The sequence below is a fragment of the Scyliorhinus torazame genome, chromosome 17 (assembly GCF_047496885.1).
Source record: "Scyliorhinus torazame isolate Kashiwa2021f chromosome 17, sScyTor2.1, whole genome shotgun sequence".
NCBI classification, from domain to species: domain Eukaryota; kingdom Metazoa; phylum Chordata; class Chondrichthyes; order Carcharhiniformes; family Scyliorhinidae; genus Scyliorhinus; species Scyliorhinus torazame.
Window position 1 is genome coordinate 152325864 of NC_092723.1, and position 22848 is coordinate 152348711.

At 46.8% G+C, this 22848-nt stretch overlaps 1 protein-coding gene across 2 annotated transcripts in view; it reads left to right on the plus strand.

Moving 5' to 3' along the window:
* The window catches only part of arhgdig (Rho GDP dissociation inhibitor (GDI) gamma), a 101106-nt gene that overhangs the window by 51069 nt on the left and 27189 nt on the right, over positions 1–22848 (plus strand). For both annotated transcript variants that reach the window (XM_072481300.1, XM_072481298.1), the window contains exon 3: positions 14938–15021. In XM_072481300.1, coding sequence (XP_072337401.1) covers positions 14938–15021 — 84 coding nt within the window. The remainder of the gene's footprint in view (positions 1–14937; positions 15022–22848) is intronic.

Here is a 22848-nt window from a genome sequence, read left to right on the forward strand (position 1 = left end):
CCTTTAGGACCACTCTCATCTTTGTCCATGAGTATTCTAAAACTTACGGAATTGTGATCACTATTCCCAAAGTAATCCCCTACTGAAACTGCAACCACCTGGCCGGGTTCATTCTCCAACACCAGTATGGCCCCTTCCCGAGTTGAACTATTTACATACTGCTCAAGAAAACGCTCCTGGATGCTCCTTAAAAATTCTGCTCCATCTAGACCTCTATCACTAAGTGTATCCCAGTCAATGTTGGGAAAATTAAAATCTCCTATCACCACCACCCTGTTGCTCCTACATCTTTCCATAATCTGTTTACGTATTTGTACCTCTATCTCACGCTCGCTGTTGGGAGGTCTGTAGTACAGCCCCATCATTGTTACCGCACCCTTCCTATTTCTGAGCTCTGCCCATATAGCCTCACTGCTCGAGTCCTCCATAGTGCCCTCCTTCAGCTCAGCAGTGATATCCTCTCTGACCAGTAATGCAACTCCTCCACCCTTTTTACCTCCATCTCTATCCCGCCTGAAGCATCGATATCCTGGGATATTTAGTTGCCAATCATGCCCTTCCCTCAACCAAGTCTCAGTAATAGCAATAACATCATACTCACAGGTACTAAGCCAAACCCTAAGTTCATCTGCCTTACCTACTACACTTCTTGCATTAAAACAAATGCACCTCAGACCACCAGTCCCTTTGCGTTCATCATCTGCTCTCTGCCTATTCTTCCCCTTAGTCACGCTGACTTCATGAGCTAATTCCTTACAGGCTTTAGTTACTACCTCCTTACTGTCCACTAACCTCCTCATTTGGTTCCCATCCCCCTGCCACATTAGTTTAAACCCTCCCCAACAGCGTCAGCAAAAGCACCCCCAAGGACATTGGTTCCAGTACGGTCCAGGTGTAGACCATCTAATTTGTAGTAGTCCCACCTCCCCCAGAACCGGTCCCAATGTCCCACCCTCCCTCCTGCATCATCTCTCAAGCCACGCATTCATCCTGTCTATTCTTTCATTTCTACTCTGACTACCACGCGGCACTGGTAGCAATCCTGAGATTACTACCTCGGAGGTCCGACTTTTTAACTTAGCTCCTAACTCCCTAAATTCTGCTTGTAGGACCTCATCCCGTTTTTTACCTATATCATTGGTGCCTATATGCACCACGACAACTGGCTGTTCACCCTCCCCCTTCAGAATGTTCTGCAGCCTATCTGAGACATCCCTGACCCGTACACTTGAGAGGCAACATAACTTTCGGGAGTCTCGTTTTCGACCACAGAACTGCCTATCTACTCCCCTTACAATTGAATCCCCTATGACCATAGCCCTTCCACTCTTTTTCCCGCCCTTCTGTACAGCAGAGCCAGCCATGGTGCCATGAACCTGGCTACTGCTGCCTTCTCCTGGTGAGCCATCTCCCCCAACAGTATCCAAAACGGTATACTTGTTTTGGAGGAAGATGACAGCAGGGGACACCTGCACTGCCTTCCTGCTTTTTCTCTGCCCTTTGGTCCCCGATTCCCTTTCTCCCTCAGCAATCCTAATCTGCGGTGTGACCAATTCGCTAAACGTGCTATCCACGACCTCCTCAGCATCGCGGATGCTCCAGAGTGAGTCAATCCGCAGCTCCAGAGCCGTCATGTGGTCTAACAAGAGCTGCAGCTGGACACACGTCCTGCACGTGAAGGAGTCATGGACATCAGCCACGTCCCTGACCTCCCACATTGAGCAAGAGGAACATAACACGGGTCTGAGATCTCCTGCCATGTTTAATCTTAAGCTTAACTTAGTCCAACTATAATATCAAATAATAGATAAATGAAAAAGGAAAAAGAAAAGAATAATTGTTACCAATCAAACAATAAAAAGAAATAGAGATAGAAGATCCTTACCTTATCAACACGCCACAGACTTTTATTTTTGGTTATAGGAGGAGGGCGGGTGGGAGACACTACACGTGTACTGTCTCGGGTTCAGCCGCTGCCCAAATATATCAGTTCATTCACCTTCCCAGTGCGCAATTCGACCGCTCCCACTCAACTCCTCCTTCTGGGATCGTGTTTTCGGGATCCTTAAGGAGGAGGGGGAGCAGCCCCAAGTCGTGGTCCACATAGGTACCAACGACATAGGTAGGAAAAGGGATAGGGATGTAAGGCAGGAATTCAGGGAGCGAGGGTGGAAACTTAGATCCAGGACAAACAGAGTTATTATCTCTGGGTTGTTACCCGTGCCACGTGCTAGTGAGACGAGGAATAGGGAGAGAGAGGAGTTGAACACGTGGCTACAGGGATGGTGCAGGAGGGAGGGTTTCAGATTTCTGGATAATTGGGACTCATTCTGGGGTCGGTGGGACCTCTACAAACAGGATGGTCTACACCTGGACCAGAGGGGTACCAATATCCTGGGGGGGAAATTTGCTAATGCTCTTCGGGAGGGTTTAAACTAGTTCAGCAGGGGCTTGGGAACCTGAATTGTAGTTCCAGTATACAGGAGGTTGAGAGTAGTGAGGTCATGAGTAAGGTTTCAAAGTTGCAGGAGTGTACCGGCAGGCAGGAAGGTGGTTTAAAGTGTGTCTTCTTCAATGCCAGGAGCATCCGAAATAAGGTGGGTGAACTTGCGGCATGGGTTGGTACCTGGGACTTCGATGTTGTGGCCATTTCAGAGACATGGATAGAGCAGGGACAGGAATGGTTGTTGCAGGTGCTGGGGTTTAGATATTTCAGTAAGCTCAGGGAAGGTGGTAAAAAAGGGGGAGGGGTGGCATTATTAGTCAAGGACAGTATTACGGTGGCAGAAAGGATGTTTGATGAGGACTCGTCTACTGAGGTAGTATGGGCTGAGGTTAGAAACAGGAAAGGTTCCCGTTGCTCCCGGCACAAGAAGTTCAAGATAGGGTGATCTCGGGTGTATGGGTCGGGGAGGGCAAGGTGTTGGAGTTGAAAGAAGAGGGGGAAGCGCTGGTAGAAGAGTTGAAGGGTAAATGGGAGGAGGAGCTGGGGGAGGAGATCGAGGAAGGTCTGTGGGCTGATGCCCTAGGTAGGGTTAATTGCTCCTCCTCGTGTGCCAGGCTCAGCCTGATACAATTTAAGGTGGTCCACAGAGCACACTTGACCGGGGCGAGGTTGAGTAGGTTCTTTGGGGTAGAGGACAGATGTGGAAGTTGCTCAGGGAGCCCGGCGAACCATGTCCATATGTTTTGGCCATGCCCGGCACTGGAGGGGTTCTGAAGAAGAGTGGCGGGAGCAATATCTCAGGTGGTGAAAGTCTGGGTCAAGCCAAGCTGGGGGCTAGCAATATTTGGAGTTGTGGAAGAACCGGGAGTGCAGGAGGCGAAAGAGGCCGGCATTCTGGCCTTTGCGTCCCTAGTAGCCCGGCGAAGGATCTTGCTAATGTGGAAGGAGGCAAAGCCCCCCATCCTGGAGGCCTGGATAAATGATATGGCTGGGTTCATAAAGTTGGAGAGGATTAAGTTCGCCTTGAGAGGGTCTGCGCGGGGGTTCTACAGGCGGTGGCAACCGTCCCTAGACTATCTCGCGGAGCGTTAGAGGAAGGTCGGTCAGCAGCAGCAACCTTTGGGGGGGGGGGGGTGGTGGGGGTGGAGGGGACGTCCTGGGAGGGGAGGGAAGAGGGGGGGGAAAGGGGGGACTTCCTGGGAGGGTGGATGAGCAAGAGATAACATGAAGCGTTGGGGAAACTGGCACGTACGGGTGAGGGCCAGTGTACAAAGCTGTGTAAATATATCATTTTGCCATGTATATATCTCGCTCTGCGCGATTTCTTGGTTTTTTTGTTACGGGTGGGGGGGGGGGGGGGTGGTTATTGTTTGTAAGGGAGAAAAATTGTGTTAAAAAACTTTAATAAATATATATTTTTAAAAAAGAAACAGGAAAGGAGCGGTCACCCTGTTAGGGGTTTTCTAAAGGCCTCCGAAAAGTTCCAGAGATGTAGAGGAAAGGATTGCAAAGATGATTCTGGATAGCAGCGAAAGCAACAGGGTAGTTGTTATGGGGGACTTTAACTTTCCAAATATTGACTGGAAACGCTATAGTTTGAGTATTTTAGATGGGTCCGTTTTTGTCCAATGTGTGCAGGAGTGTTTCCTGACACAGTATGTAGATAGGCCAATCAGAGGTGAGGCCATATTGGATTTGGTACTGGGTAATGAACCATGACAGGTGTTAGATTTGGAGGTAAGTGAGCACTTTGGTGATAGTGACCACAATTCGATTACATTTACTTTGGTGATGGAAAGGGATAGGTATATACCGCAGGGCAAGAGTTATATCTGGGGGAAAGGCAATTATGATGCGATGAGGCAAGACTTAGGATGCATCGGATGGAGAGGAAAACTGCAGGGGATGGGCACAATGGAAATGTGGAGCTTGTTCAAGGAACAGCGACTGCGTGTCCTTGATAAGTATGTACCTGTCAGGCAGGGAGGAAGTGTTCGAGCAAGGGAACCGTGGTTTACTAAAGCAATCGAAACACTTGTCACGAGGAAGAAGGAGGCTTATGCTTATGTAAAGATGAGACATGAAGGTTCAGTTAGGGCGCTCAAGAGTGACAAGTTAGCTAGGAAGGACCTAAAGAGAGAGCTAAGAAGAGCCAGGAGGGGACATATGAAGTCTTTGGCAGGTAGGATCAAGGATAACCCTAAAGCTTTCTATAGATATGTCAGGAATAAACAAATGACTCAGATAAGAGTAGGGCCAGTCAAGGGCAGTAGTGGGAAGTTGTGCCTGGTGTCCGGGGAGATAGGAGAGGTGCTAAATGAATATTTTCCGTCAGTATTCACACAGGAAAAAAACACTGTTGTCGAGGAGAATACTGGGATTCAGTCTACTAGAGTAGAAGGGCTTGAGGTTCATAACGAGGAGGTGTTCGCAATTCTGGAAAGTGTGAAAATAGATAAGCCCCTGGGCCGGATGGGATTTATCCTAGGATTCTCTGGGAAGTTAGGGAGGAGATTGCTGAGCCTTTGGCTTTGATCTTTAAGTCATCTTTGTCTACAGGAATAGTGCCAGAAGACTGGAGGATAGCAAATGTTGTCCCCTTGTTCAAGAAGGGGAGTAGAGACAACCCCGGTAACTATAGACCAGTAGGCCTTACTTCTGTTGCGGGCAAGGTTTTGGAAAGGTTTATAAGAGATAGGATGTATAATCATCTGGAAAGGAATAATTTGATTAGAGATAATCAACACGGTTTTGTGAAGGGTAGGTCGTGCCTCACAAACCTTATTGAGTTCTTTGAGAAGGTGACCAAACAGGTGTATGAGGGTAAAGCAGTTGATGTGGTGTATATGGATTTCAGTAAAGCGTTTGATAAGGTTCCCCACGGTGGGCGACTGCAGAAAATACGGAGGCATGGGATTCAGGGTGATTTAGCAGTTTGGATCAGAAAGTGGCTAGCTGGAAGAAGACAAAGGGTGGTGGTTGATGGGAAATGTTCAGACTGGAGTCCAGTTACTAGTGGTGTACCACCAGGGTCTGTTTTGGGGCCACTGCTGTTTGTCATTTTTATGAATGACCTGGAGGAGGGCGTAGAAGGATGGGTGAGTAAATTTGCAGATGACACTAAAGTCGGTGAAGTTGTGGACAGGGCGGAAGGATGTTACAAGTTACAGAGGGACATAGATAAGCTGCAGCACTGGGCTGAGAGGTGGCAAATGGAGTTTAATGCAGAAAAGTGTAAGGTGATTCATTTTGGAAGGAATAACAGGAAGACAGAGGACTGGGCTAATGGTAAGATTCTTGGTAATGTGGATGAGCAGAGAGATCTCAGTGTCCATGTACATAGATCCCTGAAAGTTGCCACCCAAGTTGAGTGGGTTGTTAAGAAGGCGTACGGTGTGTTAGCTTTTTTGGTAGAGGGATTGAGTTTCGGAGCCATGAGGTCATGTTGCAGCTGTACAAAACTCTGGTGCGGCCACATTTGGAGTATTGCGTGCAATTCTGGTCGCCGCATTATAGGAAGGATGTGGAAGCATTGGAAAGGGTGCAGAGGGGATTTACCAGAATGTTGCCTGGTATGGAGGGAAGATCTTATGAGGGAAGGCTGAGGGACTTGAGGCTGTTTTCGTTAGAGAGAAGAAGGTTAAGAGGTGACTTAATTGAGGCATACGAGACGATCAGAGGATTAGATAGGGTGTACAGAGAGAGCCTTTTTCCTCGGATGGTGATGTCTAGCACGAGGGGACATAACTTTAAATTGAGGGGAGATAGATATAGGACAGATGTCAGAGGTAGGTTCTTTACTCAGAGAGTAGTAAGGGCGTGGAATGCCCTGCCTGCAACAGTAGTGGACTCGCCAACACTAAGGGCATTCAAATGATCATTGGATAGACATATGGACGATAAGGGAATAGTGTAGATGGGCTTTAGATTGGTTTCACAGTTCGGCGCAACATCGAGGGCTGAAGGGCCTGTACTGCGCTGTAATGTTCTATGTTCTAACCGCTCCTGTAAGGTAAATTTTTAAAACGGGAAACTTACCTTCTCGACAGCCCCCTGGTTACTGCTCTCGCTGCTACCGCTGAAAAGCTGAAGGCCGCTTCTCCTGTAAGGTAAGTAAGAGATATTATGAGCATTTCTATTGTCATGGTGATGGAGGAACAAAAACATGGAATTATACACAGAAACAAGGGACTTTAAAAAGGTCTGAGCTTTATAATTTACAATGGAAACAATCCTCAAAGATGGTTGAGAATGTACAGTTAGCCGCTGACAGGAATAGCTGTAAGATGTTTCTCTAAGGTAACTCTTCCTGTGTTTCTAGACAAAGTACTTCTAAAAGAATCTAAAGCCTGATTATCATCCCATCGAGAAGATCCTGGGTGTAATTGCCCTCGACTGACTGGTGTATTCCAATTTCCTGTAGGAAATTGCAAAGGGGGGGGGATGAAAAGGCTTTCCTGCCTGCCTGCTGCCTGCCTGTGTCGTCCCTGCCAATCTCTTGAGTGTATGTGTGTGTTCTGGGAGTAAAAGCGGCTGGAGGTTTTCCCACACTTAAGGTGTATGACACATTACCAAAAGCAGTGCCCCATGAAAAGGAAATCGCCATCTTTATTTAAAAACACTCTCTCTCTGACTGTGGAAGTCAACCAGCCAGCAATAAAGGATCACAGCTGAAGACAATAACTGGAATATCTCCACCAAACCACAGAAAACCTGACAAGAAATCAACTACTTGCCTGCAGAAGTCAGCTATACTGGAATCATTCCATAATGGCCGCAATGCTCCATTTAGGGACTGTTCCGTATAACTTTTCCTTTATATTTACTTACTATTGGACTCAATTATTATTTCTAATGCATATTAATGTAGATGCATGTGTTTTACCATACCTTTTTAGTGGTTAATAAACTTACTCTAGCTTAACCCAAGAAAGCCTGGTTAAATTGGCTTCTTTTTGTAAACATAACTATTGGGTCTGGAAAAGTCATCCAAGAGAAAGGGAACCTTTTTGGAATAAACCTTTGCTGCTACCAGCAGAGGGGTGGATGGGTTGAATAAAGACACGGAGCCAGTCACCCCTCCTCACCCGGGTTTGGGGTATCTCAGCTGGACGGTGACCAATTGAGGGGTCTCTCCCAGATCAACAACTTTTGGGATACCTCACCTGGTTCTAGTCATAACACTATGCCTGTCAGTGCCTCAGAGGGCTGTACTTTGCCCAAAGGTTATTGTGTGGCTCTGACAAGTGTTGGCCAATCATTTACAGCCCACTTTAATTAAGAATACAATCTGCAACACTGAAAGAAACCTCTGCCTTGAGATCTTTAGGCCACGTGCAGACAGCCTTGGGCAACCTTGTCACATTAAGTCAGGCAGCAGAATGTGCCACTATAATGTATTATGTCCCAATCCGATTCAGCTAAATCTCGGAAGCCCCGTGACAGTCTTTGTTCAGGTTGACTCTCAAAGCAGCTAATGAAGAAACAATAGCTGCCACTTGTTACGATCCTTGGCCTCGCTAGGAATAATTGCTTCCAGCTTTCCCATTTTGTTTTGGATGCCTTACAGATGAATTTAATTTGTTTTTATGAATCATTCCTTTCATGTCATTTTTATCATTTGCGTTATAATTATGTTCTATAACTTCATATGGTCACTTATTTTACCCCTACTCCTTCTCATCTCATATCTTTTTATTTTTAGGTTATTGTTGTTTCTCCAAGGTCCTTCACCTAGTATTGTTAGGTTAAAGTCTTACCAACTGTCCTGTTTATTTATTCCACTTGGACCTTATCCCATTTCACTTCAGATGGAGCCTGTCGTTAGCGACACAGATCATTTCTTTTGCAGACCTGGTGTCAGTGTCCCAGGAAATGGATCCCCTCTTTCCCATCCAGTTTTTTGCAGAAGAAATATTTGTTTATCACGATCACTCCAATGAAGCGCTTTTAAAGTGTAGTCACTGTTAGCATCCGGGGAACATGGCAGCCAATTTATGCACAGCTATGTTGATATTTTCCTGATAATCTTCCTCTCCTCAGCCTTTCCCCTCCTGTTTTCAGTGCCTCTTGCTGGGAGTGTCAAGTCATTAAAATTCAAATTAAACGATGGCACAATTACAAACCTTTGATGTAATAATGCTTTAAATAAGAATTAATCAGAAGCAAAGTGCGATTTCACTCATGCCAGCTGCCTCTGTGTATCCAGCTGTTTGGAGGGATAGTAGGACGAGGAAGAGGTAATTGACAGTCTGGTGAATATCCTTGCATCTTCTAAACAGCAGCTGTAGCTTCAACGGAAGATGGGTAGAAACTGGACAGACACACAAATGGGATCTCCACTATTCTTCTGCTGAGATTATGGCCGAGAGTCAGGATGGCCCCAGAAGAAAGTGGTGATAATAAATCTGTTCCATAGCTGCCGGTTCTCTAATTTGCATGCGGATAGGTGGAGGAGAGTGAACACAGTGGTTACAACTTCTAATGAAATGTTCTACATGTCTACTCCAGATTGCCCAATAGGAAACTGAGAATTGATTGCACATGGATTGAAAGGAATCACAGAATCAAAATGTAGCAGTGTTCATGCCTGCTTCATAACTCCATTAAAAGCATCTAGAAAATGACACCGGCAACTCCATATGCTATGCAACATGTGTAAGAGCAGTAATGTTCCAAAGGGAATGCAGTTTAAAATTCCGGCTCAGGGATGCAAATTTTGGACACTTGAATTGGAACTGAGTCAAATTGCCAATCTCCTGTACTTTACTGTGACAATTTAGGGAAGGCATCAAATGACAGGTTTTCGTCATGGTCCTTTTTTCAAAATAAATTGGTACAAAACATAATAGCACTTGTAACTGGCTTTCAGCCCTGTTATTTATTCCTTGTTTCAGTTTACACTTGAATCCTGTCCAATGTATTGAACATTTTAAAAAAAGGTATTTTAAAGGGGAAAGTAGACTGACTTTATGTTTGAAGTTGACACTAATAGTAATCTGAATGGTAAAACTCACCAGTACTTCTACTTTGAGAATATTTGCTTCCTGAGAAATTACGGTGGTTGAATTGCTGCAGGGTTCATTGTTTCAGCAAACATAGCAATAGGCATAATATAATATTTGGTATTTAGTAACACTTCGAACCTGCTAAAATTGTCTTGCAGGTTTCTATTTGAAATGCCATCTTGTAGCCAATCGGAAGTTTGGTGCTTTATTTTATTGTTGGAACGTATTCAATGCAGGGAAAGGCTACACTTGTTAAGAGGGAACTCAATCACCAAAATCCAAATGTTACTGGTACCCTAGTGAGTTTGGAGCTGGGGAGTAGGGGAGACTACAGGTGCCAGGTTAAAGCAAGTAGAGGACTGGATGATGGCTGTGGAGGGTGGCTTGTTGGTGGTGAGGAAGCAATGGGAATGGCTGCATAAAGGTAAAAGCAGTGGAGACAAAGGATGTGGTTTTCGGGTGCCATTGGGAATCGATCAAAGAGCATTGGGATGCTTCTACAATAATGGTGTTTTTGACACAGAAAAGCAAAGCACAGTAATGATTGCTGTGTTTGAACCAGATCTGGGCATTGATGGTTATAAGCAATTTTGCACAACACATTCTTTACTCCCTATGACTTGAGGCAGAGGTGGAGAGTATATCTGAAGTGACATCTGGATTAAGTGCTGGAGGTTTATCTGTCTTAAGTTCCATTATTTTCTCCATTAGCATTATTTACCTTTTTTGATTCCACTAGCTTCTTCCCCTTGACTTATTTTAAGTTCCATACCTGGCTATTATTTTGTCCACCTTCTCCACTGTGAAAACTGACACAAAGTACTTTTGTAACAAATCTTCTGTATTATAGTCTCACCTACATCCATCTTTGAAAGAGGCCCACATTCTCCTTAACTATTCCTTCCCTCTCAATATACTTGCACTAACATTTGATTGTATTCTTATTTTTCTCGTATTCCTTCATGCACTTCTCATTATTTTCATTGTATCTTTTTTCACATAGCTGTACCAATCTCCTGAATTTCTACTTTCCCTAGCTTTGTGCAAACCTTGGGGACAATTTTCCCTGGATACTTTTAACCCTAAAGAGTCTCCAAGCTGCCCCAGATGGGGTTCCGAGCTGTAATGCAGGTTGAGCGTGCCTTCAGCACAAGATGTCTCTTTGGTAAAGTGTGTTCTAGAAATGGCTGTCCTCAGGGTCAAAGCTTCGATTGACAATTAAATTACCTGTTTAGCATTCATTAAAAATGCTGTGCACCGTTATGCGAGCGATAGCTTCAATTAATGACCTTTCCTAACACCGACTGGTTGAATGGTAGTAAATAGGCTTTCTGAGGAGTTCTTGTGTTACTTAAAGCCATTCTCAGCTTTCACTGTTTACTTGGCAGCATAGTGGCACAGTGGGTAGCACTACTGCCTCACAGCACCAGGGTCCCGGGTTCAATTCTAGCCTTGGGTGACTGCCTGTATGAAGTTTGTTCATTCTCACCGTGTGTACGTGCGTTACCTCCGGGTGCTCTGGTTTTCTCCCACAGTCCAAAGATGTGCAGGTTAAGTGGATTGGCCGTGCTAAATTTTTCCTTCAAATCCAAAAATGTACAGGTTAGGTGGGGTTATGGGGATAGAGCAGTGGAGTTGGCCTAGGTAGGTTACTCTTTCAGAGGGTTAGTGCAGACTCAATGGGCCGAATGGCCTCCTCTGCACTGTCGGAATTCTATGATTCTATAAAATTGCTTCTAATCAGTGCTAAAGCTGCAGGTGCCTGGTTTAGTGCATCCAGGCATTAATTAGCCCCAGAATTGCGGGAAAGAGGCATACTTTCAAACATACAGCTTTCATTAGGATGTCAGCCACTTAGCTCTGTTTTCATCCTCTCCACAAAATAACACAGTTCTTTTAGCATGAAGTTATCTGCTGCCTCCTTTATTGATTTACCTATACAGGTGGAGCTTTCGTGTTTTAGTTGTACAATTTTGTATCACATTCAAACACCTAATTGAGTACTTTGCATTGTTTCTGTTCAGGTTTACTAATTAACAATTCAGCCCAGTTTACTGTGGTCCATTTATTTCTCATCACTTTGAAGTTTGCTTTGCTTATACTTCAGATATTGCCAGGTGACTCTTCCTTCTCCCCACCAAATCCAAAAGCAATTCAGTCATGGTGTGCTCGCTATTTGCAGAATGCTCCGTTACTGTTGGATTGTTGACTAATTAATCATCATTACACCTAAAATAATAATAATTTCCTTTTACAAAACGGAAGACCTGAATAAGTCTAAACATTTCAACAGTATCAGCCTGCTTACCGTACCTGGAGTCACATTTGTCGTGTTCTTGAATAGAATGAAGAGGTGCCTCATTAGAGGCAGCTTTCAAATTTGATGCGGACATACTGGGAATGAATCCTGTCTTGAACACTCACATCAAAATGGCTGGAGCAGGCTGCCTGGTTTATAAGCCGCTCTTTTCCACTCTTTAATAAGGACATGGGAAGTCCACACCATGTGAAGTAAAACACTAGATTTATTTACAATGTAGTGTATACAGTTCCACTGGGCTGGCCGACCTTTAATATGCTGGTTAATTAGGGTTCTCCCGCCCCCTAGTGGGGTAGCTCATACTCTGCGAGGACCACGATAAGCATTCCCACCCCTTCGCACGAAAATAGCAGGCTGGGCCTCTGGGTCTACCTGGATCTTGGCCACGGCCTCTTTAATAGTACCCAAGCCAGGCTGGAAAACATTGGGGAACTTGCTCAGTACCGCACACAGACCGCCAGATCCCAGTTGGAGGATATGCTGCCAATCGAACTGCAGTGGGTGCAGCCAATCACGAACAGGCTAGGGCCACTTCCTTGGTAAGGGTGGTCCGCACAATATACAGTTGTTCCCTCGTATAAGTGGCCAAATGAGCCGCCGTGTCAGCCAAAGTCAAATTATGAACACCCCATTTAATAAGTTCACAGGTGCTCTGCACCACCACAAAAACGGCAGGTCCCGTATCAAACTCCATTTGGAGCATATGGCCATTTATCTGTATCGGGACATGAAAAGGGGCCACGCAGGGTGCTGCCAAACAGTTCAGCTGTATCTTCGCCTCATCCTCGGCCTCTTCTGGGTCATCCAGATGCAAGGCCTGGCCCTGGAGCCGATAGCTACCTCAACCAGAATGGCTGGAGCCCTAGCCATCCTGCTGCCTGCGGTTACGCCTAGACTGGCACCCGCACACGGGCCGGAATTGCCTTCAGCCGAGTCCGAGGACGTCAGACGCCTCAACGGCCGGATCTTCACCCAGAGGCCGGAGTCTTCATGGCACTCTGTCCAGGCTGTGGCGATACCACGTGAGGGGCAACGCCCCAAAACGTTCACCTCCATTCCTGGTGTCTCTTGGACGTCTCGTTCAACGCTTTCTCGGGACAAAGAGATCTGTAGCGTCTGTTGAAAGGTTAGGTAGGTTTCGCCCAAAAGTGTTTTTTGTGCTTCCATGGAGCATATCCGATAAAGCAGTGGTATACTCACAAAACCTGACTATTCTCCATAGCAAATGATGTGAACTCGATGACGGACTCACTGAGGGACCTCTCCTCTGTATTACAATGATACCTTTGAACTATCACTGACGGGGTCGGGTTAAAGTGTTGCACCACAAGTGCCATGAGTTGGTCGAATGAATGCGTATTCAGTGCTGCCGGGTATGTGAGACTCTGGATCATGCCGAACATGTGCACTCTGCAGGCCATCAACCGTATGACCGTCTGGCGCTCGTCCTCCGTGATGCTGTTGGCCCAGATGAAGTAATGCATTCTTTCAGCATATTAGTTCCAGGCTTCAACACTGGCATCAGATGCATCTAACAGGACAAACAGAGGCATGGCAAAATAATTTGTCCCAACCTGGGTCCAGAAAATTGGTGAGGTGGCTCAGCCGATGTTGCAACATTGACAGCAAACCAGTTTACGCCTCTTTGCCAGTTTAATAAGGACACAGGGGGCAGGATTCTGCGGGAATCGGCAGGACGGGCAACTCCGGCGCCGAGGAATGGCATGAACCACTCCGGCGTTGGGCCGGCACCGGAGTGGTGTGCGCTGCGCCTGCCGGCGGGAAAGGGGCTCGGCTCCACACCAACCGGCGGCGAAGGGACTCCGCCGGCCGACGCGAGTTGCCGCATGCGTGGGAGCGCCAGCGAGTGCTGGCATCATCCCATCGTATGCAGGAGAACCACAGCGGCCGACGCGGAAGAATAGAGTGCTCCGACGGCACAGGCCCGCCCGCGGATCAGTGGGCCCTGTGGGGCCACCTCCTGGGGCCAGATGCCCCCGCGCTCCCCCGAGGATCCCGGAGGCCGCCCGCGCATCCAGGTCCCGCCGGCAAATACCTGGTGTACTATACGCTGGCGGGACTGGCCGAAAACGGTCGGCCACTCGGCCCATCGCGGGCCGGAGAATCGCTGGGGGGGTGGGTGCAGCCAGCGGCTGCCGACTGGCGCGATTCCCGCCCCCGCCAAATCCCTGTCGCCGGAGAGAGCGGCAGCCGGCGGGGGCGGGATTCACGCCGCCCTCCGGCGTTTCTCCGACCCGCGGATGGTCGGAGAATCCCGCCCAGGAAGTCCACATCAGTAAAGTAAATAAATAGATTTATTTACAACCCTGCGAGGACCACGGGAAGCATAATCATTCCCACCCCATAGGACCCGTTGGGATATTACACACTCTAACTCCCATCGTTACAGATGATTTACTCGGATGGGTTGGTAATACTCATGAAGCAAAATGTTTAACAGCAGCCATTGCCATTGTGGAAAGGTCTTTTGCTTGGAATTTCCTTGTGGGATCTTCCAATTAACCGTCTGTTCTTTGCTGGACAGTCGACAGAAAATCAGGATAGGTGTATACATCAATTTTCTGCAGTAGTGCCTGATTGTGAAAACCCATGAAGAAATCATGGCACAGACCCTTCTTAAGCTTTACAACTGCAGTTCTTGCTGATTAGGGAGAATGCACAATAATGCATGTTTGTAACTCGAAGACTAATAGTTAGGAAAGTAGGAGAAACGTGGGAAAAGAGAATGAAGTCTCGATATTACCTTTAGGATGAAAACTAAAACAGTACGAGTAAAGATGTTTCGTCTGAGCTGCAGTGATAGCTAGGGAGTAATTGGACAGGGGAAAATGTGAAACATTGCAGTGAAAATGGAAGATTGATCTACACTGCAGCCAATTTCTTTCTCCGAGCACACTTTAAAATGGGCTGCTGATTTGCTTATTGCCCGTTTTGCACTTTTATCGAAAACAGGTTTCCCCATAATTTTATGTCCATACAAACTGCTTAGTCAAAAGTGCAATAAATATGTTGATGTTACGATGCTGTTGCCAAACTGTTTCACTGAAAAATGCAACAAACTGAAAATATTGCACAATGATTTTTCTACTGTACGTAAAGGCCACTGACTTAAAGTTTTCTGATGAATGGTTTATCTTTTGCAGATTCCAGAATACCCAACGTTCAAGTAACAAGACTGACCTTGGTCTGTGCTGCTGCACCTGAGCCCATTTCCATGGATCTAGCAGGTAAGAATTTTTATTTGAACTAGGGTCTTTGTAATCCATGAAGTGTGATAATTCCAGCTGTTCAGTCTAATGTTGATATGAAAATATGGGGCAGAATTCTCCGGAAACGGCACGATGTCCGCCGACTGGCGCCCAAAACGGCGCAAATCAGACGGGCATCGCACCGCCCCAAAGGTGCGGAATGCTCCGCATCTTTGGGGGCCGAGCCCCAACATTGAGGGGCTAGGTCGGCGCCGGACGAATTTCCGTCCCGCCAGCTGGCGGAAAAGGCCTTTGGTGCCCCGCCAGCTGGCGCGGAAATGACATCTCCGGGCGGCGCATGCGCGGGAGCGTCAGCGGCCGCTGACGGCATTCCCGCGCATGCGCAGTGGAGGGAGTCTCTTCCGCCTCCGCCATGGTGGAGGCCGTGGCAGAGGCGGAAGGGAAAGAGTGCCCCCACGGCACAGGCCCGCCCGCGGATCGGTGGGCCCCGATCGTGGGCCAGGCCACGGTGGGGGCACCCCCCGGGGTCAGATCGCCCCGCGCCCCCCCCAGGACCCCGGAGGGCTCTATGGAGGAGGATGCATTCTGAGTGTTGGTAGTGCCAGCTATACTTCCGGGTGTTCGTGGTGGTGGTGGTGCCGGGGGGGGGGTAATGCTGTTCGTGAAGGTGGATGGCGGGGGGGTGGGACCAAATGCCAGAGAGGATTGTCAGGGGTGGGGGGGGTAGTCCCCGATGACTTTGTGTCGGGGGCTGGGAGCTGTTCAGCAGCAGTGCTTATTGAACGCCCTTTAAAGATGATGCTTTGATCACTTTGGAGCCGATTGCTGGCTCTCTGATGCCCCGCCTCACTAGAGTGATGGTGAAAACCACGGCCACTCATTTTTGTGGTCAAAGAGGGAGGCTCAAGATTTAACAAGAAAACAGGTCTGTCAAATGGAGAGTTTCACGCCAGTTTTCTGTCTGAGCCTGACACTTTACCAAATTCTGGTGAGGATCAGCCCATGAATTCATAAGGAAGCAGCATGTTATACATGTCTCTTTGCTGTATTTTGTTATAACCAGTCCCTAGATGAGGTTCCCTAGTTTGTTGAACTCCTGAACAGGACCCGAATTTGTTTATGATGCCAGATGAGGAGGAATGGGCTGATTCACCTTCTTTGTTCATCCCAATATGTTATTCTCTAAGTCTGAATAAAGATTGTAGACTTCCAGTTAACACAAATACTTTATTCAGTGGGTGCATTCTGTTTCTAGAGCTTAACTAGATACAATACAGTCAAGAGGTATGACCAGTGAAGCTAAGGTAAGCTGCCTATGCTGAGCTGTCTCTGTCTGCTGCTGCTCACTAGCCCTGTGCTTCTGAAAGAGGCGGATCCTCCCTTGTGCTGGACCCTTTATACCCGTCTCTGATACTGCCCTCTAGTGATGCTGTGGTTGTTACATCTGTCTGTAGTCCCTGGTGTATGTGCAGATGTATGTACAGATGTACAGATCACTACACCCACCTTGGCTGATCACAACAAGGTTAATTTAAAAGGGGTCTCTACACCCCATGGATACCTTTTCCCAGTCCAAATGTATTTGATTTTTGGAAGGAACCAATTTAACTAGGCTTCCTTGAGTCAATAAAAAATATACAAATCAGTCTTTGGCTTATCTGTGAGCGTAGATGGTGGTATGTTTCAGCCACCGGTAGAGTTGACTTTGGAAGTTTAGCAGATAGTTTGGAGACCTTGTGTTCTGCAGCTTTCCTCCAGCGAGAGTGGGAGAGATTCTTGTCTGTAACCCGCAGGGGTGACTGACTCCTCTGGCTTCTTGTTTCTGTGTCACACGCTGACACACAAGCACATGAATACCCCCAGATCAGGTCTGCAACTAGCTTTTTTTTAAAAAAAAATTATTTATTTGCCTCCTTTTTCGCATTTTCTCCCAAATTTACACCCACCAACAATAAACAATAATCAGTAATAAACAATAATCAGTAACAAATATGTCAATCGCCATATCAATAACAACGATCCCATCCTCCCACCAAACTCAAAACATTGGCCCACATGTTCACATAAACAACTGACAAAAAGGAATCAGGAATCACCCATGGCTACCATTAACACCCACCCCCAACCCTCCCACCCACCCCCCAACTAATGTTCGATGTTATCCAGTTCTTGAAAGTGCACAATGAATAATGGCCATGAATTGTAGAACCCCTCCATCCTTCCCCTCAGTTCAAACTTAACCTTCTTAAGAGTCAAGAATTCCAACAGATCCCCCCCATCCGCCACGCCAGGGCACAGGGTGGAGAGGTTGCTCTCCAACCCATCAGGATCCGCCTTCGGGCGATCAACGAGGCGAAGGCTACAACATCTGCCTCCGCACCCGTTTCCAACCCTGGCTGGTCCGACACCCCAAATATGGCCTGCCGGGGGCCCGGGTCCAGTTTCACGTGCACCACTTTAGAAATTATCCTAAAAACCTCCTTCCAGTAATCCTCTAGCTTTGGGCAGGACCAAAACACGTGAATGTGGTTTTAATAATCGAGTATTGTCACAAGTAGGCTTCAATTAAGTTATTGTGAAAAGCCCATTGTCGCCACATTCCGGCGCCTGTTTGGGAAGGCCGGTATGGGAATTGACAGGAGATGGACTTGGTTGTCTTCTGCGATGTGCAATCAGTCTTTTGTCGCCACAACTACAGGAGATTAAAATTCAGTCTTTTGCACCTTTCCTATCTCGTTTTCAACCCCTCCATTTTAAGAAGTCTCTGACACCTTTCAGGACCAGCATTCCATGTTCTCTCAGGACAAGTCAGAATTTTCCAGAAAGTGGTCACTTGACATTATCAGCCATCTTTTGCTCAGTGTCTTTACTTGTATTTCTTTTATAAACGAATGTCTTCTTTAAAAAGATCAATATGCCTGTAAGTAATTTGGGGCTGGAATGCATCGTTGTAACAATTTCCATTAGCCATTGTATAGTCTGAATGTGAGGGATAGCTATAATTGAAGATTTATCCAGGGGCTGAATTTTGCTTGTTCCCGCCAGGTGTGTTTTTGGCGTGGGAGCGGAAAGGCACAATAAAATAGGGTGTGTGACCCCCACCATGTTCCCACTCACCCCCATAATACTTAGGTTGGATGGGCTGCTCATTTCACCATAATTAAATAGATAATCAAGGGTTAATTAGATTTATTACCAGGCTAATTAACCTCAACAGAACGCTGGCCACACCATAAAATGGCTGGCGTTGGCAGACGGGTGGAAGTGAGCAGCCTGATTTTTTTTTATTTCAAAGGGTGGGAAGGAAGGGGGTACAATCTTTGGGGGCTGTCCTTTGTAGATCAGGGGACAGGGCCCCTATGATAGAACCTCCCACTTTCCTCCTTCCCACCTGGTGGCTTAAACTAACCACTCTCTAACCTGGCCAAACCCACCTTGCTCAAGTAAATGGACTTAACTGAAGCGGGGGATCGATTGGGTCTTCTTCTGCTTCCTCATTACAGTCCCGACAGTGCCCACTAATGCCCTGTCAGGGCTGATAGAGCTGCTGACCAATTGGATTGTCTGGAAGCTCACAACGGTAGGTCCTCTTCCCCAGTGGGAGTATGTCGGCTCCACACTGACTTTGCTCCAGTGGAGGGGGGCAAGGGTCAGGGGCGGGGGAGCGAAGAGGAAGGCAATGCTTAGGAGGGGGTGAGTCGGGGGTGAGTCAGGGTGGGGGGGGGGGGGGGCGAGCTGTCCACCTCCCTATTCAGACCCTGATGTTCACACTTATAAGCCGTTGAAATTATGATTATTTTTTGCATATTAAAAATGACACACTCTTCAGTTCCCCTTTGAACAAATGCATTGGGTAATGCACTTTTGAGATTTGTAGCTTAGGAAAGCCCCAATTTCAACTCTAGATGACCTGGTTGTAAGATCAGCAGAAAGCTTATGTCGACAGCTGAATATGTTTGCCTACAGAATTGAAATATCATTCAAAGGGTTGTAAATTTTTGGAATTATTTACTCAAGGAGAATGCGGTTGCTCCAGTTTTGAATGCATTTAAGGCTGAGGTGGACAGATATTTTTTAATTTAGGTAACCGAGGTATATGGGGAATAGATGGAAAAGTAGGGATGTGTATCAGCCATGATCGCAATGTTGAAGTGAAGAAATTTATCCTCACTCAGTTTTAAATGATTGGCTCTTGATCCTTAGATAGAATAGGATAGCATTCTGACCTTCCCACTCCCACCCACTCCCCCTGTGTTGTAGATTCCACAGCCAGGGACAACAGCCTCTCAGTGTCTACCCTGACAAGCTCCTTCAGAATCATGCTTGTCTTAACGAGATCACCATACATCAAAGCCTCCTCCCCCCGACCCCACTCTTTGAACCACGGGCGAGATGTTCCCGCTGTTCACGTCGGCAGGATCTTCCGGCCTGTCAACAGCGGACTCCCGCCCGAGGTTTCCCGGTGGCGTTGGGAGGATTCAATGGGAAATCCCATTGACAGTGGTGGGACCAAAAGATCCAGCCCCCAGCCAAAGATGGGCTGCATTCCCGCTGCCGGGAAACACACCGCCAGAGGCCAGAAAAGCCCGTCCCTAATCTTCTTGACCATATGCTGGGTGGAGCAAGGCTCAGGTAACAATGCGGAGATTGTTCAATTCATTCAAAAGTAATGGACTGTCTGTGATGCACTTTGGGTTATCCTGAGGGTTGTGAATGATGCCATATAAATACAATTAGCTCTGCCCCACTTCACACCGTTGTTTTCATTCCATTTCATTTTAACTGTCTTTTACCTTTTATTTCTTTCTTGTCTTTCTTTATATATATTTTACCCTCACTCTTTCCTCTTACCTTATCCCCCTTACCTTTGTTGCCTTCTTTACTTTGGGGTGAATCACAAGCTGTTTCTTATATCGACCAAATGACCACACAACCAATATGTTAGTTCAAAAACACAGTTTATTAATAACACAAGACTTGTACCTCTATGCAACAACACACGCGGCTCCGTACTAAACTACACCGAACGACTAAGATGACCTTTACTTAACTTCGAGTGACCAGCACTGTGCGAGATAAGGCCTTTTTCCGGGTCTACGTGGTCGGTTGGAAGTTGTTGGGTTCGTCTCAGCTGGGCTCGTCCTTCAGGAATGGTCTTGGGTCCCTGAACTTGGTTGTTCTGCTGCAGTTGGTCGCGCACAGGCCGGTCCCAAAAGAGATCGATCTCTAGTGCGCAGGGCATTTTATCCTTCGTCTCTGTCGCACCCTTTTGGCCGGTCCTTACTCCGGGTCCAATGGATCTATAGGGCTTTTCGATCACCCTCATCAATCTCAGCCAATTAGGTGGCGAATACCTCGATAGTTGGGCAGGTCCTAGCCATCATTGTCCCAGGCACGTAGGCCTTTCCAAATAAAGGGGGGTGGAGCCGGTTAGTCTGCGACTGTTGTAACTCCTTGATTCAAACTCTATTGCCCTGAGGGAAATGTGGACTCTTAATGGATACAAGTTTCAGCCAAGTCTGGTTTCTTTGCACAATACACAGAGACTGTGTACCTGTCTGTGACCCAAATTGACCACAATTCCCATGGTCCTTTGCAGGTGGCCATTTTACATGGCTACATTCCGTCCTCTTGATCCTGAACGCGAAGTGTGGTGGATCACAGTCTTGATCCCATAGTCTACCTTATCAAGCCGGCACTGGTCAGTCAGTTCAGATCCTACTCTACTCTGTCCTAAATGTATTGTACAATTTTACCTAATTCATTAATATTACATACATTCATTAAAACAATTCACTATTAATAGCTATTTCATTCCTAAAATCAGATCCATATAAAACATTTTAACTTAAATTAACATATAAAACAATTGGTTTCTAACTAAACTGCACTCATGCAGTTACTTACCTAAAGAACTTATCTATAACACAAAATCTACAAAACGTAAACAGCAGCACCACATTCTTTTGTCTTATCACATTTCATTGGTACAGAGGTATAAAGGGTCTGTTTAGCAGCAGTTATCACAGATTTATAAGTTGTACACTCTTAGTAGAGTTCTATTGGATTCCAAAAAAGGAGGCTCGAACTGTGTATATAGGGGGCCGGGAGGCTTTTGCCTTCCATTCACGGAGTTTGAATGTGAGGACTATATTATAGATTACTGCAATCAGGAGGAGGGCCATTGTTATGTATGAGAGTGGGTTCCGTTTTGCAATGCCTTCCCACCAGGTGGGGATTTCAGTCTCTATCTCTAACAGTTGTTGTGTGGTATCCTGACTGGAGGTGGTCTGTAGGGTGGTGTCACTCGGGGCTGGCTTAGGTCCTACTCTAATTGCGTGTATTGCCAAATTACCTTTAGTGGGTGTCCCTGGGCAATTTTGTCTGATCCTTATTGTGTTCCTGCAATTTTATTCAAACATCCAATTTCGGGGCACCCTTCATTAGTAAGTTTCCACCAATCTTCTGTTCCAGTTGTGCTAATGTAACATTCTGATGTGGATCCATTGGGCTTTCTGTAAATTGTCCATTTGTTATTGCACCCAAATATGATGTTTCTGTTCTTACGCACCCATAGGGTGCCACTCTCACATTTCCCCGCATCTGGGGGACGGTACCACCGACCGCCGGGCTGTGGAAAGTCTTGGGTATCTTGTGCTTGGAGTTCGGTAAGTGCGGCAACTATCCAGACGGAGATCATGGGGGCTGGGTTCATCCTGCGGTATCTGGTTTCCGTATAAGCCTAGTGAATCAAGCATAGTATCCTGTCAGTGTCGTTGGTTAATATCTGTGTGTGTTAGTCTCTCTCTCTTAGTTCCAATTTACTTTTATGATTGTCACCATGTGTGACTCCCCCTTTTTGTTTTAAAATTTTTTTTTGGAGAGGTACTAATCCAAGTGTCTCAATTCAAGTATTCAAGTGTCTCACAGCTTGTGTGGTCGATGCGAGGAGTGGGCGGATGTTTTCTTCGACCATTCTCCATCTTTACTAGCAACCAAGGAGGTCGAGGCTTTGCTGAGCCAGATGAATTTCAGGGCGGCCAGTTTTATAGAGTTTTGTCCCGGGGCTCAGAGGTAGCAACAGTGATCAGCAACTATTGTGTTTTTATGTGTAAATAGCATTTGGAGATGACCCAAAGGGATCTGGAAGAACAGTGGAAGAAAGAAGGGTTTAGATTTGGAGCGGGGAGGAAGATTCAAGACCTGCCAAATCAGCAAAAGGGTGTAGTAAACCATTCCAGAGAGCATGATGTGAAACGTGGGGTACGTGTGGACCGCTGCGGGACAATAATGGGTGGGATCTCTGGGTAGGGCGGGGGTTAGTGCCATTACTCCACTAGCCGAGCGTGATTGACCGGTTAATTTTGGGGCCCTCAGGTAAGGCGGGGATCAGTGCCGTGACTCCCTACCTGGGTGACCGGGGTGAATGGAAAGAATTTGTAGTCATATAGTAGCCCTTCAACTGCCATTGGTCAGTAGACTGTGTCTGACGGCTGAATCTGGACACCTCAAATATTTGAGTGCATTAGTTCCGTTAAATCATTTCCCAGAAGGGGCTCATCGCTTAAATAATCACCTTCTCCTGGTTGCCAGACTCGTATCTGCACATTCTGGGCGGTAGCCGCATAGGCCTGTGGGTGGTCTGATTCGTCATGTCTTACCAACCTGTAGGAATTGTCACGGTGCCAAACGTGAGTATCGGGGTTGTCGTGTGGCGGTGTGTAGCCGGGAACTGGTGTACTGGAAGTGGAAGCAACGTTGTCGGGAGCGGGCGTAGGAAGAGTCGTTGGGCGAAGATGGTCGTACAAGGGGTCGAGAAAATCCAAGGCGTTGTTCCAGGGGGCT